Source organism: Chiloscyllium plagiosum, unplaced genomic scaffold (assembly GCF_037043375.1).
Source record: "Chiloscyllium plagiosum isolate Xiang-an unplaced genomic scaffold, Cpla_swu_hap1 HiC_scaffold_37, whole genome shotgun sequence".
In the NCBI taxonomy this organism is placed as follows: domain Eukaryota; kingdom Metazoa; phylum Chordata; class Chondrichthyes; order Orectolobiformes; family Hemiscylliidae; genus Chiloscyllium; species Chiloscyllium plagiosum.
The window spans coordinates 9828807-9848493 of NW_028270175.1; the positions used below are offsets into that span (position 1 = coordinate 9828807).

Below are 19687 nucleotides of genomic sequence, written 5' to 3' on the forward strand. Positions count from 1 at the left end.
CTGTCACATATTCGCTCTTAACAATGCAGTAGCTACTTCACAGAAAGCTGCAGAGATGCACATTTGTAATTATGCTGGCACCGTGACTAATAACAACACAGAATATACCCACAGAAATGGCTGGTGAAACTCAGCAGGTCTGGCACGTCTGTGGGGAGAAGGCAGAATTAATGTTTCTGACAAAGAGGCACCAGACTGGAAACATTAACTCTGCTTTCTCCCCCTCATAGATGCTGCCAGACCTGCTGAGCTTCTCCAGCAATTTCTGTTTGTGCTTCAGATTGCCAGCATCCGAGGAACAGGAGAGTCGATGTTTCATCAGGAATGTGGATGATGAAGAGCTTATACCTGAAACGCTGACTCTCATGCTCCCCGAATGCTGCCTGACCTGCTGTGTTTTGCCAAAGCCACCCTTTTCGACTTGGACTCTCCAGCATCTGCAGGCCTCACTCTCTCCTAGATACAAGTACATGAATGGAAAGTGGAGCTTGGAATAACCTGTGACACTCAGAGTCCAATCCATGTCAACACTTAACTAATATTTTCAGCATCAGGCGTTAATTACATCATCTGGTGTTTTTCCAAAAAGTGCAGCATGATGCATGTTCGAACACCGTCTCCAAAATAGAGTAGAGACCTCATGAGTTTCCAGAAGTGGGATTTCAGATCAGTGCCAGAAGCTGAACATTGCTGAACAGCTCTGAAATAAGCTGAGGCGTTACTTCTTGCCTAAGTTAGTCACCTTAAAAATAAGATGGAGCAGGCATGCTGAGTCAGATTTAGGAGACTGTTAAATTCTGTGGTACTTACAGGACTGGATTCTCAGCACAACCCAATCTCAAAAAGGAGGCCCTCTCTTCTCACACTGAGTGGAAAAGGCAGAAATGATACATCAAGCAGCTCAGAGCAAAATTACAATGAAAAAGGAGCTGATAGGAAATAAACAAACCCATAACACAGCACCTCTTTGGGTCTTTTATAAGAATGAGATGCTAGTGTCGCTGCTACAGAAGCACTACTACCCTTGAGAAAGGAACAGAATGCTCCCTCCATTATCTTGATACAGGGTCAAACTTCATTTTAAGCTTAGAACACCTCTTGTAAAATAGCAGAGAGTTACTTGATAAAAACAAATAAATCAAAGTGACTGGTTGTTCTGCCTCATAGAGCGATACAGTACAGAAGAGGCCTTTCAGCCCATCAGGCTTGTACTTAGTGGGATAAGGTCAGACAAACCAATGCTACCCTCAGTCTGTTCCCATAGCGAGAGGCTGCTTCATCGCTGAAACACTGAACAGAAATGTGAAAATCCCACATGAATTGATTAATGAGTGAATTGGATTGATTGATGAATTTGGGTAAAGGGATATTTCAGCACATTCTTCAGCTGCTGTCTTAATCTGGGTCACGGCATAAATCACTGTGTTCGTGCAGCAATTGAGGAGCTGCAGCATGAAGCCCAATTCCAGCACAAACCAATCTAGATACACAGGGGTATCCACAATCCAATACATCCGTCTCCATATAGAAAACACCATTAACGTTGACCATAACTGGATGAAATTGACCGAAAATATATTACAACAGGCACTTTCTCGCACCAGGCCCATTGACTCCAAGGTTATGTCACTTTGAGTGGCCATCCAAGCAGTTTTAAAAGGTAGTGAGGTTTGCAGCTTCATCTACCCTCCCATGCAGTGCATTCTAGGCCCTCAACACCCTCCGAGTGAAAGGGATTTTCCTCAAACATCTTGTGAATCTCCTGCCTTTCACTTTAGAATTCTGCCCCCTTGTTACTGATCTGAGAACCAAGGGGAACAAGCTGCTTTCTATCCACCATATCTTTGCCCCTCAATCTTATCCAGCTCTATTAGGTCCCCCTCAACCTTCTCCATACCAAAGAAAACAATCCAAGCTTATCCAGCCTCTCTTCCTCACTGAAATGCTCCATCCCAGGCAATGTGCTGGTGAACAGTCACCAGATTCGAAATGATAACTCTGCTTTCTTGCCAGAGATGCTGCCAGACCTGCTAGCTTTCTCCAGCAATTGCTGCTTGTGTGTCAGATCTCCAGCTGCTGCAGTTCGTCATTTTCTAACATTCTGGGGAATCCCCTCTGCACCCTCCCTGGTGCAATCAAATCTGTCCTACAGGGTGGCGACCAGAACTGCACACAGCACTCCATCTGTGACCTAACCAAAGTTCTGTACAGCTCCAACATGACCTCTCAGTTATGATGTCAGTACACCTTTAAGAGATAAGCTCACAATATAAACATTGCATGGTAGCTTATGACCTCAGGGGTTAAAGATCTCAGACTCCATCTTAAATCAGGCCACTTGAAACATGGCTACTTTGCCATTGAACAGTCTAATGCTAGCCCAGAGACTGATTGTGAATCTAAGGTTTATTTATAAATAATAAACTGTTCTGTTAGTTTCTTCAATACCATGTGATTGACAGCTATTCTTCTGTCACCAGGGATAACATAAACATTGCTGTATTGGGTAAAGATATCCTCTGGAGGGAAAAAAAACACACATTAGCTGGAGAGAGAACATAGAACATAGAACAGTACAGCACAGAACAGGCCCTTCAGCCCACTGTGTTGTGCCGACCATTGATCCTCATGTAAGGTAAACCTAATGTACAAACCCTCACATTTCTGTGACCATATGCATGTCCAGCAGTCTCTTAAATATCCCCGATGACCTCGCTTCCACAACTGCTGCTGGCAACGCATTCCATGCTCTCACAACTCTCTGCGTAAAGAACCCACCTCTGACATCCCCTCTATACTTTCCGCCAAACAGCTTAAAACTATGACCCCTCGTGTTAACAATTTCTGCCCTGGGAAAAAGTTTCTGGCTATCAACTCTATCTATGCCTCTTATTTGTTGATGGAATCCACACTTTGATTTATTGCTGCAATAAACACAATGGTATTTGCATTCCAAACCCAGCTGTACCCATCATTTTAGCTTTTAAGCCAATGCACACATTCATCTATTCAGTCAATGGAGCTCTAAATTCATTTAGAACTCCAAAATAATTTGCAAGCAATTAATAAAGATATGCTTATTTGCGGAAAACCTTTCATCTCACATCCACTCGCTTAGATGTTTGGTGTGCATGTTCACTCCATTAATGGGCTACATTATTCAGATTCTTGACAGACTCACCCAAACTGTCTTCAACTTTGTATTTTCCGGGATCCCCACTTGCATCCCCTCCTTTTGTGGTAGAAACAGCAGCTTTAAATGCCATCACAATGTCATGGAACAGCTTGAAGGTCAACTTGTCCTGCAATCAGAGAGACGTGGGACATTGTCACAACACAGAAACGCACACTAAACCAGTGTCGGTGGTCACACCGCAATCAAGGACGTAAAGCGACCACAAAACAGAAATTGCTGGAGAAGCTTAGCAGGTCTGGCAGCATCTGCGGAGAGAAAGCAGAGTTAATGTTTCAGGTCTAGTGACCATTCTTCAACACTGAAGATGGGTCATTGGAATTGAAACGTTAACTCTGCTCCTCTCTCCACAGATGCTGCCAGACCTGCTAAGCTTCTCCAGCAATTTTTGTGTCTGTTTCAGAATTTGAGCTTTCACAGTTGTTGGTTACTTTATGTAAAATGTCCACTTTACTTGACGTCAACAGGTAAAGCTCCAGTTTCAGGTGACATGTGTCCAGTCCTAGCTTGCTGTTTAAGGGCAGATGATAAACATTGGTGTGTCAGCACACACCAACAAGAATCTGGGCTATCAACGTCCCTGCCATTGCCTTGTAAAGAGGCAACATTCCAAACAAACGTGCAATTAAAGCTCACTTTTTCCATGACTCACTTTAAAAGCACTCACAATGTTATTATGTGACTTTCAGACAATTTATTGTAGACATAACATCAGCGAAACATTTCCTGTGCTTTGGAATCAGAGCCACTTGGCCCATGAAACTTTCTTCTCTGTCCAATATGATTTTGGGTTTCAACTCCACGTGCTCCCTCGATTTCCTGAAAGATCAAAGATTGGTCCATCTTTGCCCTAAATATATTCAAAGATAGAATGGCCACATACCAGCCCCAAATGATTGTTGCTCCCTACATATCCTGAAATTGTGCCCCTTGTGCCAGATTCTCCAGCTCAGGAAAAGCAACCTCTTGGGACAAGTATCCCCTACTGTAGAGCGTTGCGATGAAACCCTTTCGGAAGCCAAAATGGCGTAGAGCGAAGAAACATTAACGTAAATGGGAAAAACTTCACAGTTTCCTGTAAAAGCTAAACTCCTCTCTTGACTCGCAAAAGCAGGTACTAATATGGGTCTTTCATATAAGCAAAGTAACGTAAAGCAAACTTTCAAAAAGTGGGGTCTACCTGTATCTGCCCCAAGGGGCCCTTTCAGAATTTTGCACATTCCAAGGCCATCTCTCGTTTGTCTGAACACCAGGGAATATTGCCCAATTTCCGCAACCCCTCATGATAGCAGAACGCCACCCCACCATCCAAGGGATCATACAGCACAGAAACAGGCCATTTGGTCCAACCACTCCATGCTGACCATGTTCCCAAACTAAACATTGTCCCACCTGCCTGTGGCCTGGCCTCTTTCCCTCCAAACCTTTCTTAGTCATGTATCTATCCAAAAATCTTGTAAATGCTGTCACTGTAACGCCATCCACCACTTCCTCAGGACGTTCATTCCAAATGAATCAGTCCTCTTTGTACTGTCTCCAATACACGCAAGTCTGGTTTTGAACACGGAGACCCAAAGTGCCCACAATATTCCAGAGGGGGTGAGAATTTAAAGTCCTGAACCAAGGCACCACAGTGTCATCTGAGAATCTGATCGGGACAAATAGCACCCCCAATTACAAAACCCCTCCAATTGGTCAACACCCCATTTTTATTTATTTTTTGACTATTCATTCACAGGATGAGGACATTGCTGGCTGGGAAAGATTGATTGACCATCCCTAATTACTCAGAGGGCAGTTAAGAGTCAACCTCAATGCTGAAGGTCTGGAGTGGCATGGAGGCCAGACCAGGAGAGGACAGGAGTTTGTTCCCCTAAAGGACATTAGCAAACCAGATAGGTTTTTTCAAAAATTGGCAATAGTTTCATGGCCATTGTTAGACGCTTCATTCCTGATTTTTATTCAAATCACATTCTACCATCTGCCGAGGTGGGATCTAAACCTGGGTCCCCGGATCATTACCTCTGGATTAACCGTTCAGCAAGAAAATCACTAGGCCATTGCCTCCCCAGGTTGCGATGTGTGTAGGAAGGCATTTTGGTCCATTTCTATTCTGCCTCACGTTAACAGATCTTACTCAGTTAACAGGAGTGCTGCACCTTCCCTCAAGCAAGGACAGGAGTTGAAAGGGAGGACAACTGGGGGCTTTTCAAACCCGGCAGCCGTGCAGTGACCCTTTCGGGATAGATATTTACAAAGTGGCAATCACCGGAAAAGAAGCTAAGCTCAGCTGCAGCATTGTTTACGAAAGCAGAATCCAATAATTCAAATGCTCTCTGACTTGTACCTGAAGAGGGGTCTCCTGGCTGAGGCACTCCCACCCTCTGAGAAAGTGCACCTCACGTCAAAGCCCAGAAGAAATTATTGGGGAAAAAGAAAAATGAATCAAACTCGGATCGGCGCAGATCGAGTTCAGGTCACGTTTTGCAATTTACAGTTAAATCTCTGTGTTAACAGCCACGCTTCAAGAACATTTTGTTCTTCGATTTGAAACACTCGAACAGTTTGGAACAATGTTATAAATTATTTCACATAATTTAAAAAGAAAGAAAAAGAGAGTTTGAAATCCAGGTAAGGCACTTTGTTTCAGACTCCAACCTCCACGGGGACTGGATGCTCTGACAAACATGATTTTTCTTCAATTACTGCGCTCTGTATCAGGCTAACGTCAGCTGACATCAACCGACGTTACTGACTATGAGAGCCCACCTCATTGATTTATCTCTAGCTGTTGATTGCCAACGTCGGAGCAAATTGCTGCGGATGCTGGAATCTGTACTGAAAACAACAAATGCTGGAGATAACAGGAGGTCAGACAGTCCCCATGGACAGAGAGCAAGCTAACGTTTCAGCTCCAGCTCCAAGTGAACAGTCGAAACTTTATTGCTGGAACAGCACAGCAGGTCAGGCAGCATCCAGGGAACAGGAGATTCGACGTTTCGGGCACAGGCCCAAGTGAAGAGTCATCTAGACTCCAAACGTTAGTGTGCTCTCTCGCCATGGATGGTGACTGGCCCACTGTATTCCCCAGCATTTGCTGTTCCTATTTTCTATGTTTCTGTGAGGTAAACAAAGAAAGGTTCTTTCCAATATCTGACAGCGCAGGCTCAAAAGGGACACAGATTTAAGGCTTTGGGTAAGAGACACAGGGTTGAGGGAAGTTGATAACACTAATATCCAACTCTAAAATCCAACTCCAATTCCCCGACTTTTTTTAAGATTCCCTACAGTATGGAAACAGGCCCTTCGGCCCAACAAGTTCACACCGACCCTCTGGAGAGTAACCCACCCAGTCCCATTTCCCTCTGACTAATGCACCTAACACTATGGGCAATTTAGCATGGCCAATTCACCTGACCTACACATCTTTGGATTGTGGGAGGAAACCCACGCAGACACGGGGAGCTTGTGCAAACTCCACACAGACAGTCTACTTGGGACCCTGGTGCTGTGAGGCAGCAGTGCTAACCACCAAGGATTTCTCCCTCACCTCATGGTAGGGATGACTGGAGCAGAAATTAGGCCATTCTGCTCAATGACTCTGCTCCGGCATTCAATCACGGCTGATAAGTTTCCCAACCCCATCCTTCCCGTAACCCTTAATACTCATGAACCTATCTATCTCTGTCTTAAATATATTCAATGACCCGGCCTCCACAGCCTTCTGTGGCATTGAATTCCATAGATTCACCACTCTCTGGCTTGAGAAGTTTCTCCTTATCTCCATTCTAAAAGGTCTTCCCTTTATTCTAAGGCTGTGCCCTTGGGTCCTCGTCTCTTCCAACAATGGAAACATCTTCCCAACATCTACTCTGTCCAGGCCATTCAGTATTCTGTACGTTTCAATTAGATTCCCCCCCTCATCCTTCTAAACTCCATTGAGTATAAACCCAGAGTCCTCAAACGTTCCTCATATGTAAAGCTTTTCATTCCTGGGACCATTCTCATAAACCTCCTCTGGACCCGCTCCATGCCCAGTACATCCTTCCGGAGATACGGGGCCCAAAACTGCACACAGGATTCCAAATGTCATCTGATCAGAACCTTATAGAGTCTCAGAAGTACATTTCTACTTTTACATTCAAGTCTTTTCAAAATAAATGCCGTCATTGCATTTGCCTGGTTACTTGAGGGAACTAAACCTACAATTCCACAACAGGAGGAATGGGACTAACTGGGTTGCTCTACAGAGAGCAGGCATGAACTCAATGGGCCAAATGGTCTTCTGCTGCCACACTAATTCGATGACAGTCACCGTAGAGGAATGAGGCACCACGAGAAGGTATGATGAAAATGTCAGCATCACATGGTTATTCGGGAAAACTGAAGGGAGGACAAACACTGGGAGAGAATCACCAGAATGAATACATCTACAATGTAGATGATGAGAAGCTTCTATGCAAAGCAACTAGGAACAAATAGCAGTGTTTGGGAGACCCATTGCAGTTAGACAGGTACGTGTGATGGAACATACACCACATCGACTTCAGTGCTTCACAGTTACAGGCATGCAATAAATGTCCAGCCAGCAACACACACGATTTAGAACAAATAACAGGCAGTGTAGTTCCTAAACGAGTCAGCAAGATCAAAAGTGTAACTAACTGATAGAACCAACTCCCCAGTTAAGACTTGATATTAAAGCCACTGATGGGATTAAATGAAGAGTGAGTCATAGTCTTCTACATCAACTATGGAGCTCAACTTTATTGTGTACTTAAATCTGGATATTTTACAGTACAATCTGAAGCTGAACAACACATCAAACAGATTTGTCCCCAAGGCCACATTCCAATAGGATTTACATTTATCATGTAGCTTCCTGGCAATTATAACGTACACTCTCAAACAACATTATTCAGTACTCAAAATACTCTTAAAACCAGTTGTTTTTAAGTCGTAAAATTCATAGCTGATATTAGATTACATCTAAATCATGCAGAAAATAAATACTAAAAGGAACAACTCCACATGAAGTGTGCTTGCCAGCACAAAATCTCAATTTTGTTTTAAAAAATAGTAGTACATGCTCATCAGTTTAAGATTTACTGACCTCTGCTGCCGCTTTCCAATTCTCTACCATTTGGGTAGTCACTATTATTAAGTCCCCTGCTTTAGTCCTCTTGGTCGGCTGTTTAATATCTTCCTCATCATCACTGGCCAGCTTAAATGAAAAACAAACACAAGAAATAAAAAAAAGTTTTGTATTTTTAAACTAAGACTTTCAACATTCATCCCTATTTATCAAGAACTCTTAACAATGCAGTGCTCCCTCCCATTTAAGGTCATAAAAGGAGCTGGAATTTGCACATTCCCTCAGTGTCTGTGTGGGTTTCCTCTGGGTGGTCCACTTTCCTTCCACAGTCCGAAGCTGTGCAGGTCAGGTGGGTTAGCCACGCGAAATGTAGGTTCACAGGGATAAAGTAGGGGAGTGGGTCCGGGTGAGATGATCTTCGGAGGATCAGTGTAAACTCGATGGGATGAATGGCCTGCTTCCACGCTGTACGGATGCTTTGATTTACAAAGTCAACGCTGTCTGCCCAAAACAAAAGCAACCTTGGGGCAATTTGTGATTATGATGTGGTGGTGCCAGTGTTGGATGGGGGGGGTGGTCAAAGTTAAAAATCACACAAAACCAGGTGATAGTCCAACAGGTTTATTTGGAAGCATTGGTACGCAACCCTTTACCCGAAATCTGAAGATTTTTCGTGACTTTTCTTTCCCTGTATAACAAGGTTGTTTGACGTGTGAACAGTTACCCAACTCCACACCCACTCAACCCACGTTATTCAGATGTGATGTGGCAGCATGGCCCAGCACTGGTAGGTGTCAAGTGTGTCTCTGTGCTCACACTATTCACACGTGGGTCTGCTGTTTGGGAATTTCTTTCTTTATTTCACTGTGAAAATGTCATTAATTCTGAAATCCGAAAAACTTTTGAAAGCTGAGAAACAATCCAAGGATTTCAGATAAAGGATTGCGTATCTGTGCTAACTTTCAAAGCACTGCTCCTTCATCAAGTTGCTAGTGAAGGAGCGGCACTCTGAAAGCTAGTGCTTCCAAATAAACCTGCTGGACTATAACCTGGTGCTGTGTGAATTTTAAATCATTCGGAACACCACTCATGAAAATCAGGTCACTCTTTCTGCCGCATTGTAAGTGCTGGTCCGTTCAAACGCACATGTGCTTTGCGTTGGGGATGCTCTCAGTTGGATTTAAACCCGAACCCAAAGCCTTGCTTGAACCAGAGATCTGAAGGCAGCGAGTGGGTCACCTCGAGTTTCTCTGGCAGCGTGTGCAGCTCATTTTCATCATCCTCGGAGCTGTCGGTGTCTTCGAAATTCAGCAACTTCTGGTCGTTTTTCTCCAGGAACTCGAAAAACTCCGGGTCCTTCTCTTTCAAACGCGAGAGCTGCTCTTTGTGTTCCTGGATGGAACTTTTTTGTTTCACCTTCCTAACGAGAGAAAGAAAGAAACGACTCTTTAATCTTCATTACATTGGAGGATTAAAAAAAGCCCGACTTTATTCTGCAAAAAAATAACAAACAAAATCTGCTGGATGAGAAACGTCGTAGCGAGATACGACCCACTTGAAACAAGAACATCAAGCGATTAATCAAATGGAGTCTCGCCAAATCATTAAAAAAGTTTCAGATTTGTTAAATGGAAAGGGATGAGTTGAGTTGGGAGTCAGTTATATATTCAATGAAAAGTTGCACTTTTCCAGCAACACATTTTCGGCTCTGATCTCCAGCATCTGCAGTCCTCACTTTCTCCTTGTGAGTCAGTTAGCTCAATTGGCTGATTTGTGATACAGTGACACCAATGGTATGGATTCAATTCCTGCACCGGCTGCAGTTACCATGAAGCACTTTCCTTCTCAACCTCTCCCCTCGCCTGAGGTGAGGTGACCCTTCACCTCTCTAATAGGAGAGCAACCCTACAGTCCTCTGGGACTATATAGTTCAAGTCCCCCAGATAGGAAGGCACAGACTTGGTGGGCCAAAGGGCCTCTTCCTTGCTGCATGACAATGAAAATAGAGAGCGGAGATCTCATATCCAAACCCCAACTTCCCCCAACACGCTAAAACCATATTGGGCACAGCTGTCTGGCTGGAGAAAATGGTTTAGCAACGCGTTTCAGTTACTTACAGGTGTGTGTGACAGAGTGTCTTTATTTTATTAATTAATTCACAGGATGTGGACATCACTGGCTAGACCGGCATTTATTGCCCATCTCTAATTACCCAGAGGGCAGTTAAGAGTCACCCACATTGCGCAGGGTCTGGAATCACATGTAGTCCAGACCAGGTAAGGATGGCAGATTTCCTTCCCTAAAAGGACATTCGTGAACCAGATGGGTTTTCTGACAATCAACAATGGATTCAAGGTCATCATTAGGCTCTTCATCCCAGGATTTTTTCTTACTGAATTCAAATTCCACCGTCTACGGTGGTGGGATTTGAACCTGGGTCCCTAGAACATTACTGGGGTTTCTGGATTAACAGTCCAGCACCTCCCCAGCGAGATGGGTCTACAGGCAGAGTGTGTCTATCCTGATGGTCTCCTCTCCAATGACAGACAGATAGTCAGCACACCCGGTGATGGAACTACCTCTTCGCTTTATTAAATTAAACTTTATTTTGCAGACTCACCCCCCCCCCCCCAATTAATCCCAGCAAGTCCTGGCTAAGCCCAGTTTGCGAATGACTGCAGTCAGTTGATTCATAGATCGAGCGGTGCCCCATTTATACCGGTCAATCTGAACCGCAATCGAAAGAATTATCAACTTGGAGCACCTACACAGACCTCATCTGTGCCTTACAACTGGAAGGCTTTCCTAACCCACCAGACAGACTGCACAATGTGCACGGACAAGGCAAAGGGAGCAGGGGGCTTCCCTCCTGATCGTGACCTCCTGGTGCTCAGATGTGGTGACCCTCACTGCTCCCTGGAGCTACAATACCTAACTGTGAAGTGCCATCCCCGTTACCCACTGCGGGAGTTCATCTCTGCTGTCCTGACTGCAGTTTACATCCCATCCCACACGGAAGTGAAAAGCACACTCGAAACGTACACTGCCAACAAACGGCCTGGCGATGGAATCCTCCCTCCCTCCCAGAGACGTTGTTCACCATAGCCAGTGACTTCAACCAGGTCAATCTTAGGAACGTGTCAATGATATTGTGGTAACACATCTCCCCCGTCCCACCAGAGGCCAGCACATCCTTGCGTATTACTACATAACCAAAAATGCCTCCCTCTCCATCCCCCCAAGTGATAAATCAGACCACCAGACTTCGCTCCTTCTCCCGGCTTACAGAATGTGAAGCATGAGGATCCAGGACAGAAAGTCAGACAGTGCAGGTCTGAGCTAATGGACGAGCTCCTTTATGACATAGCATCCCTACAGTACGGAAACAGGCCATTTGGCCCAACAGGTCCACACCGATCCTCTGAAGAGTAACCCAGCCAGACCCATTCCACTACCCTATTACTCTACATTTACCCCTGACTAATGCACCTAACCTACACATCCCTGAACACTATGGGAAATTTAGCATGGCCAATCCACCCTAACCTGCACATCTTTGGATTGTGGGAGGAAACTGGGGCACCCGGAGGAAACCCACGCAGACACGGGGAGAATGTGCAAACCCCACACAGACAGTTGCCAGAGGCTGGACTTGAACCCGGGTCCCTGGTGCTGTGAGGCAGCAGTGCTAACCACTGAGCCACTGTGCCGCCCTTCATCAGTAGGGGTGTAGAGGTCTGCGTACCAAAGTTAATCTGTGTTTCCCAACTGAAAACCATAGATGAACTGGGAGATCCTCTCCCTACCGAAGTCCAGGTCTGAGGCATTCAAGTCGGGTGACCTTGCCCTATATAGGAAATCTAGATATGACTTTCACAAAGCGATCAGGAATGCAAAGAGTTAATCCCAGACAAAAGTAAAACCCCAGGATAACCACACATCGCCTATGACAAGGCTTACACAATACACTGGGCTACAAAGCGAAGCCATGTAGAATCACTAACACCAGTACATCCCTCCCCGATGAGCTCAATGCATTCTGTACTCATTTTGAACAGACAGTCAGTGAAATGATGTCACCTGCTCCAATAGCCTCTGGTACACCTGTACCCACAGTCACTGCTGTAGACCCTCGATTGGCTTTCTCGAGGGTGTACCCGTGGAAAGCGACCAGCCCGGATAGAATCCCCGGCTGTACACTCAGACCCTGTGTGGACCAGCTGGCCGGAGTATTTGCTGACATCTTTAACCTTTCCTCACTCTGAGGTGAGCTTCCCACCTGCTTCAAGAAGACCACCATCATCCTGGTACCAAAGAAAAGTCATGCACTTATTGAATTCTGTGTTGGTAGTGGCATACTCATTTAGACTGGCCACTGAGTTCTTGAATATGGGCCAGTTCACCAACTCCAAGCAGTCATGTAGGAGCTCATCCATTACCACAGCGTAGCACTGATTACCGTTCAAGGGCTCTGACATCGTTACCACAGACCGGCACTGATTACCGCTCAGGGGCTCTGTCATCAATTGTTGTGAAGTACATCGAAAGGTTAGTCATGGCACACATCAACTTCAGCCTCCCAGATTGCCTCGACCTACCACAATTCACCGACCATCGGAACGGGTCCACGGCAGACACCACCTCCCTGGCCCTACATTCATCCCTGGAACATTTGGCTGCCAAGAACACCCACATCAGGCTCTGACTTATTGCCTTTAACTCTGCCTGCAAGACCATAATTCTAACCAAACTCATCTCCAGACTCCAAGACCTTGGACTCTGCTCCCTCTGCAACTGGATCCTCCACTTCCTGACCCACAGACCGCAATCAGTAAGAAGTGGTTACAACACCTCCTCCACGATAATCCTCAACACCAGTGCTCACAAGGCTATGTACTCAGTCCCTTACTATACTCCCTATACACTCACAACTATGGGGTTAAATTCAGCCAGAATTTCCAAATTTGGTGATGACACCACCATTGTGGATTGGATCTCAAATAACGACGAGATGGGGTACAGGAAAGAGATGGACAGCTTCGTGCAATGATGTAATGACAACAATCTCTCCTGCAACATCAGCAAAATGAATGAGATGGTCATCGACTTCAGGAAGCAGAGTGGAAAACACATCCTGTCTGTATCAATGGTGCTGAGGTGGTCAAGAACTTCAAGTTGCTCAGAGTAAATGTCACCAACGATCTGTCCTAGTCAATCCACGTCGACACTATGGTCAAGAAAGCATATCAAAGCCTCTACTTTCTCAGAAGGCTAAGGAAATTGACCATGTCTACAATGATTCTTACCAATTTGGATGGCTGTACCATAGAAAGAATCCTATTGAAATGCATCACAGCTTGGCATGGCAACTGCCGCCCAGGACTACAAGAAATTACAGTGAGTTGTGAATGCAGCCCAGTCCATCACAAAAACCAGCCTTCCTTCCACGGACTCCGTATACACTTCCCACTGCCTCGGGAAAGTGGCCAACATCATCAAAGACCCCTCCTACCACAGTTATACTCTCTCCCATCCTCATCCACTGGGTAGAAGACATAAAAGTTTGAAAACACATACTAACAGACTCAAGAACAGCTTCTTCCCCACTGTTATCAGACTTATAAAATGGACCTCTCATATTATAATTGATCTTTCTCTGCACCTTCTGTGTAGCTATAACACTATATTCTACATTCTGTTCTATTACCCTGACGTACTTATGTAAGGCAATAATAAACCTAATCTTTCATTCAGGAACAGAAATAACTCCAGAAAGTCAACACAAGCCAATCTCCACAGGCACTGGTTGGACAGTCCAAATCCAAGCATTAGACAGATTACACATTATAATGGAAAAACCCAAGGTAAACAGGCAAGACACAAAGATTTGAAGAGTGAAATTATACTGTTGTGAAGAAAACATGAATGTAAACAGCAGAGAGCGTGAGAGAAGCTAAGATGCTTCTTCATTTCCAGACACTGGAATAGGATGAACTAAGTGAGAGTCAAGTCTCTATTTCAACTGATTTGAAAATGGTAAATTCAACGTACAGAGGAACCTTGATTATCCAAATTTCTGATTATCCAGCAAGTTTGCAAAGTCCCAATGCTTGGCTAAACTACGTTTATCCAGAATTCAATTATCTGAGTGAAATACTCTGCTCCTGTGTCCTTTGGATAATCATGGTTCCTTTGTATAAAAGATGTTGAGATGCAGCAGCAATGATCTACCGTATTATCTCAAGAATGAAACAACATTTTTCTTTATTCTTTCTTGGAATGTGGGTGTCACCGGCTAGGCCAGCATTTATTGCTCGTCCCTAATTGCTCAGACGGCAGTTAAGAGTTAACCACAATGCTATGGGTCTGGAGTCACATGTAGGCCAGACCGGGTAAGGAAGCATATTTCCTTCCATAAAAGGAGTTAGTGAACCAGATGAGCTTTTACAACAACTGACGATAGATCTCACAATTGACATGACTGAGACCTGCTTTATTATCTCAGATTTGTCAATTTGCTTTGAATTTAACCAGCTCCCATAGTGTCATTTGCATCTGTCCCTTGGGGCTCTGGGTAACCAGGGTCACTGACATAGCCAATCTTCCAACATTTCCCACAACTTACATGGATCCTTCACAAAGCAGGATGTTCCCCAACTCTTCAGGGTTATTACCGAGTAGGAACTGTTGCTCTGAGTGCGGCAATGATGGTGACATCTGCTCAGATGACAGTTGTGTTCATTTACATAAAAATGTTGAAAAAATACGGCAATTGTCTGTATCTCTAACATGCTCTAACAGCTAAGGTTAGAGAGGCGGATATGTTGGCACTGCACCTGGAATACATTGGGAACCAAATTGTTTTTTTAAAAAACATTGCAACATTATGAAATTCTACATGTGGAAATTAAAAAAAAAATAGTAATCCAGTTGTACACCTGCCTTTCTCATCTGCTGTGTCTTCTGAAAATACAATTTCTTTTTTCATTTAAAAGGAGTCATTAGGGTCTCAATAGCTAGGCAAATTAAATCGAATGGCACTTTGGCAATGATGTGGAGACATTACTTGAAGTCTGATCTTTTGTGAGTGTCAGAATGCCTGTTGTAAAAAGGAGCCTGGAGTTAGCGCCTCATTGTATAAATTTTGCACACAGTCTTGAAATATATTGTAACATTTCTATTTAGATTAACTCGCCATGCAATCAAAGGATAAGATCTTGCATTTACAGAGCACTGTTTAGAAGCACAGCCTGCCCCAGAGCATGCATGGTACATTGAAGGATTGTTCCCATTCCTTGAAGGGAAACACAAGCCAGTTTGCGCACAGGAAGATCCCAAACATAGCAACACGACAATGGCCAGATATAACCTGTTTTAGTGACGCTGACAGAGATAATTAGTAGTTCTGAGCACCAGGAGGTCTCCCCTGCACTTCTTCAGCATACTCCCGTGGGATATTGTACTCTGAAAGTACATAGTACACACCCCTGAACTAACTCAGTGAATGGCACAGACAATCCAAATCTCAACAAAGTTGCTCGAGCACCTCTCCCTCCCACACAAACAGATTGGAATTTCCCCAGGAGCTAATTAAAGTCAGCGATCAGAAGCTTTCCATTCCCAATCAGAAACCTGGCAAACCCTTGACGAGGAGGCCAGGGCAGCGGATACATGGGAACACCATCACTTGCAAGTTCCCCTCCAAGCCACTCACCATCCTGACTTGGAAATACATTGCTGTTCCTTCAGGGTCACGGGGTCAAAATCCTGGAATTCCCTCCCCAAGCACAACAGAAGAACATAAAAGCTAGGAGCAGGAGTAGGCCGTCTTGCCCCAGCGAGCCTGTTCCACCACTCAATAAGATCATGGCTGATCTTTTCATGGACTCAGCTCCACTTACCCAACCTCTCACCGTAACTCAGTTCCTTTATTGTTCAAAAAAGGATCTATCTTAGCCTTAGAAACATTTACAGAAGTAACATCAACTTCTTCACTGGGCAGGGAATTCACAAACTCTCTGGGGGAAGATGTTCCTTCTTAATTCAGACCTAAATCTGTTCCCCTTAATTTTGAGGCCCTCTTGTCCCCAGTGACTGCTGCACTTCAAGAGACACTTCACCACCATCTTCCCAAGGGCAACTAGGGACAGACAATAAATGCCAGACAGCAATACCCACGTCCCACAGTGGACTAGACAAAAATAAAGAGAATCCGCTCGGTTAATCACTTCAGGTTTGTACACCAGTGTGCCACATAAGCCAGCCAGCAATCACATGCGCCATCCACTGACTGGATACTACTCCCAAGCTGACAAGTAGCCATCAGAACTGCAGCATCATTGTAACCTGACCCACTCCCAGCTCCATTTCCATTCAGAACACAGTCAGGACAAGTGTCACTCGCAGCAGTCACAAACGTGGTCAGCAACTACAAGCCTACAAGAAACATAACCGTGAGATTTGACCAAAGCAACAGCAGCTATCCGCATTCAGTTATCGAAAATTAGCGGGGAGCCAACGACCTAGTGATATCATCACTAGATTATTAATCCAGACACCCAGGTAAGGTTCTGGGGACCTGGGTTCAAATCCTGCCATGGCAGATGGTGGAATTTGAATTCAATGAAAATCTGGAATTACGAGGCTAACAATGACCATGAATCCATTGTTGATTGTGAGAAAAAAAAACCCATCTGGCTTATTAATGCCCTTTAGGGAAGGGAATCTGCTATCCTTACCTGGTATAGCCTACATGTGACTCCAGACCCACAGCAGTTGGTTGTCTCTGAACTGCCCTCTGGGCAATTAGGGATGGGTAATAAATGCTGGCCCAGCCAATGATGTCCTCATCCCATGAACGAATTTTTAAACAAATCCGTATGTGCTGTGAATTCCCAGCCCCAAAAGGCTATGTCTCTGGTGAGATACAACTGTTTGCAAAAGAAATGTAGGCAAGGAATGCTGCAACTTCTGCATCTTAAACACAGAGGGACACAGCTCTGGGAGTAGGTCACTGATCTAGCAGCTTGCTCCCTGTAGGGCATTCTAGAACGAAAAGGTCAGAGCTTTAGGATAAGTCACATATTTAAAACAGTGAGAAGGAGAAATTGCTTCTTTCAAAGGTTCAGGAATCTGTGGAATTCATTACCCCAGAATGCCGTGGACTCCGGGACACTGAGTAAACTTAAGAAGCAAATTGATAGATTTTTAATCAGTAATGAGTTGAAGTGTTATAGGGCATGGGCAGGAAAGTGGAGTTGAGGTGGAGAGGAGACCAGTCAGGATGGTGGAGCAAGCTCAAAAGGGCTGAATGGCCTCCTCCTGCTCCTGGATCATATGAATCCTGGGGCGAGATAGATTTCAGAAACCGAGAATACAAGCTTGTGCTTACTTGGAATCAGAGTTGAGAGTGTGGTGCTGGAAAAGCACAGCAGGTCAGGCAGCATCCGATGTGTCGATTTTCCTGCTCCTCGGATGCTGCCTGACCTTCTGTGCTTTTCCAGCACCACACTCAACTCTGATCTCCAGCATCTGCAGTCCTCACTTTCGCCCTTACTTGGAACCTACCTAGTGCAGCATAATCTCTCATTTTGTCGCTATTCTGATGAATAATCTCTCATTAATGAACACCACGAGAGACATGGAAATGGAAATGAAACAGCAACATGAAATGAAATGCAAAATTTTAAAGGTATGTTTTGAACATGAGTTAAGAAGCTCACCATTAATCTAGTCTCAACACTCACACCACTGTCGTTTGGTGGAGGAAGGCTTCACTGAGACATTCAAAAGGGAATTCAATGATTATGTGAAAAGATATGCAGGAGAAGGCAGGGAAAAGATACTTCAGAGTCACAGAGGTGTACAGCACAGAAACAGACCCTTTGGTCTAACTCGACCATGCTGACCAGATAGCCTAACCCAATCTAGTCCCATTTGCCAACACTTGGCCCACATCCCTCTAAACCCGTCCTATTCATATGCCCATTTGGATGCCTTTTAAAATATTGTAATGGTACCAGCCTCCATCACTTCCTGTGGCAGCTCATCCCATACATGCATTACCCTCTGCATGAAAAAGTTGCCCCTCAGGTTCCTTTTATACCTTTCCCCTCTGACCCTAAACCTGTGCCCTCTAGTTCTGGACTCCCCCACCCCAGGGAAAAGACCTTATCTATTTATCCTATCCATGCCCCTCATGATTTTCTTTGCAACATTTGGAGAACAGTAGTCACCATGGGCCTAATGGCCTCCTGCTGTGCTGTAACAATGTAAAACAGATATTTCTGATGCTGTATAAAACAGACGAAAGCTGATCACTGCACTTTGTATTTTACTTTACTCAGCCGGCATTTGAACTCTCAAATTAAAAACCAATGCCCAAAATATTCAAAATTTAATGGCCAAAAGATCTTACTTTTGTCCCCGCACTTCCAACAGTGGCTCTTCCTTTTTGTTTCCGCCTTGGATTTCTCGTTTGCCACCTTTCTTCACGTCTGTGACTGCAGTCTCCTCCTCGTCTGAACTGCTGTTACTATCCGTGTCAAACGTGGAGGTTAAAAACTCATCAACGCTGAGCTGGGCAAGTTTTCTGAAACACACAAATCTCCAAAGTTAATGGCTAACAGCAAAGAAAGAGCAAGGAATCTATTTTTGCAACACTGGCCCCTCTGTTTTAAGAGTTCCTTCCGTGAAGTTCTCCACATCCCCCTCCCCTCCTTAAGTTGAGTACACCCTCAGACAACATGGGAGCTCTTACAGAAAGACTGTACTGTCTATTTTTTTGGCTTTATTTATTTTCCTAACTTATACTTCACATACAGTTGGTTCTGATAAAACATGAGGACAGAGCTATCTGGTTATAAGAAAATCGCATAATAGCCAGACCATTTAAACTAATGGACCGGAATCTCGTTATAGCCATTACAGGTAAGGTAGGTTAACGCTCTACGAATCAATGGTCTAAACCATTCGATTGCGTGAAAACCAATTTGCATTGAAGAAACGTGTTTTATAGCAGAAATGACTATCTAGAATGTAGTGTAACTTTTTTCTTCTGTTATGAAGATGTGGGTGTACTTTAAGAGAGTCAAGATTAGAGTGGTGCTGGACAAGCACAGCAGGTCAGGCAGCATCCAAGAAGCAGGAAAAATCAACGTTTCGGGCAGGAGCCCTTCATCAGGAATGTACTTTAAGAGAGTTAAAAGCAGCAGAACTACGGACACAGCACCAAGTGTTCTCAAGAAGGTAACAATGTAACACTTGGTCGAACAACTTGATTAGCTCATTGCCTGGAGACAAAAACAAATTCGAATTCAGCCAGTTTAAATTATACCTCTAAAAATACCAATCTCCAATCCAGTTTGAATTTAGCATATTGACATTCTTAGAAGCCAATG

General features: G+C 44.4%; 1 protein-coding gene across 2 annotated transcripts in view; it reads right to left on the reverse strand.

Moving 5' to 3' along the window:
• Positions 1–19687, reverse strand: part of noc2l (NOC2-like nucleolar associated transcriptional repressor) — a 175254-nt gene that overhangs the window by 144625 nt on the left and 10942 nt on the right. For both annotated transcript variants that reach the window (XM_087980302.1, XM_043676134.2), the window contains exons 2-5: positions 18706–18879; positions 9528–9708; positions 8307–8417; positions 3182–3302 (exon numbers count right to left, since the gene is read on the reverse strand). In XM_087980302.1, the coding sequence (XP_087836428.1) occupies positions 3182–3302; positions 8307–8417; positions 9528–9708; positions 18706–18879 (587 nt within the window). The remainder of the gene's footprint in view (positions 1–3181; positions 3303–8306; positions 8418–9527; positions 9709–18705; positions 18880–19687) is intronic.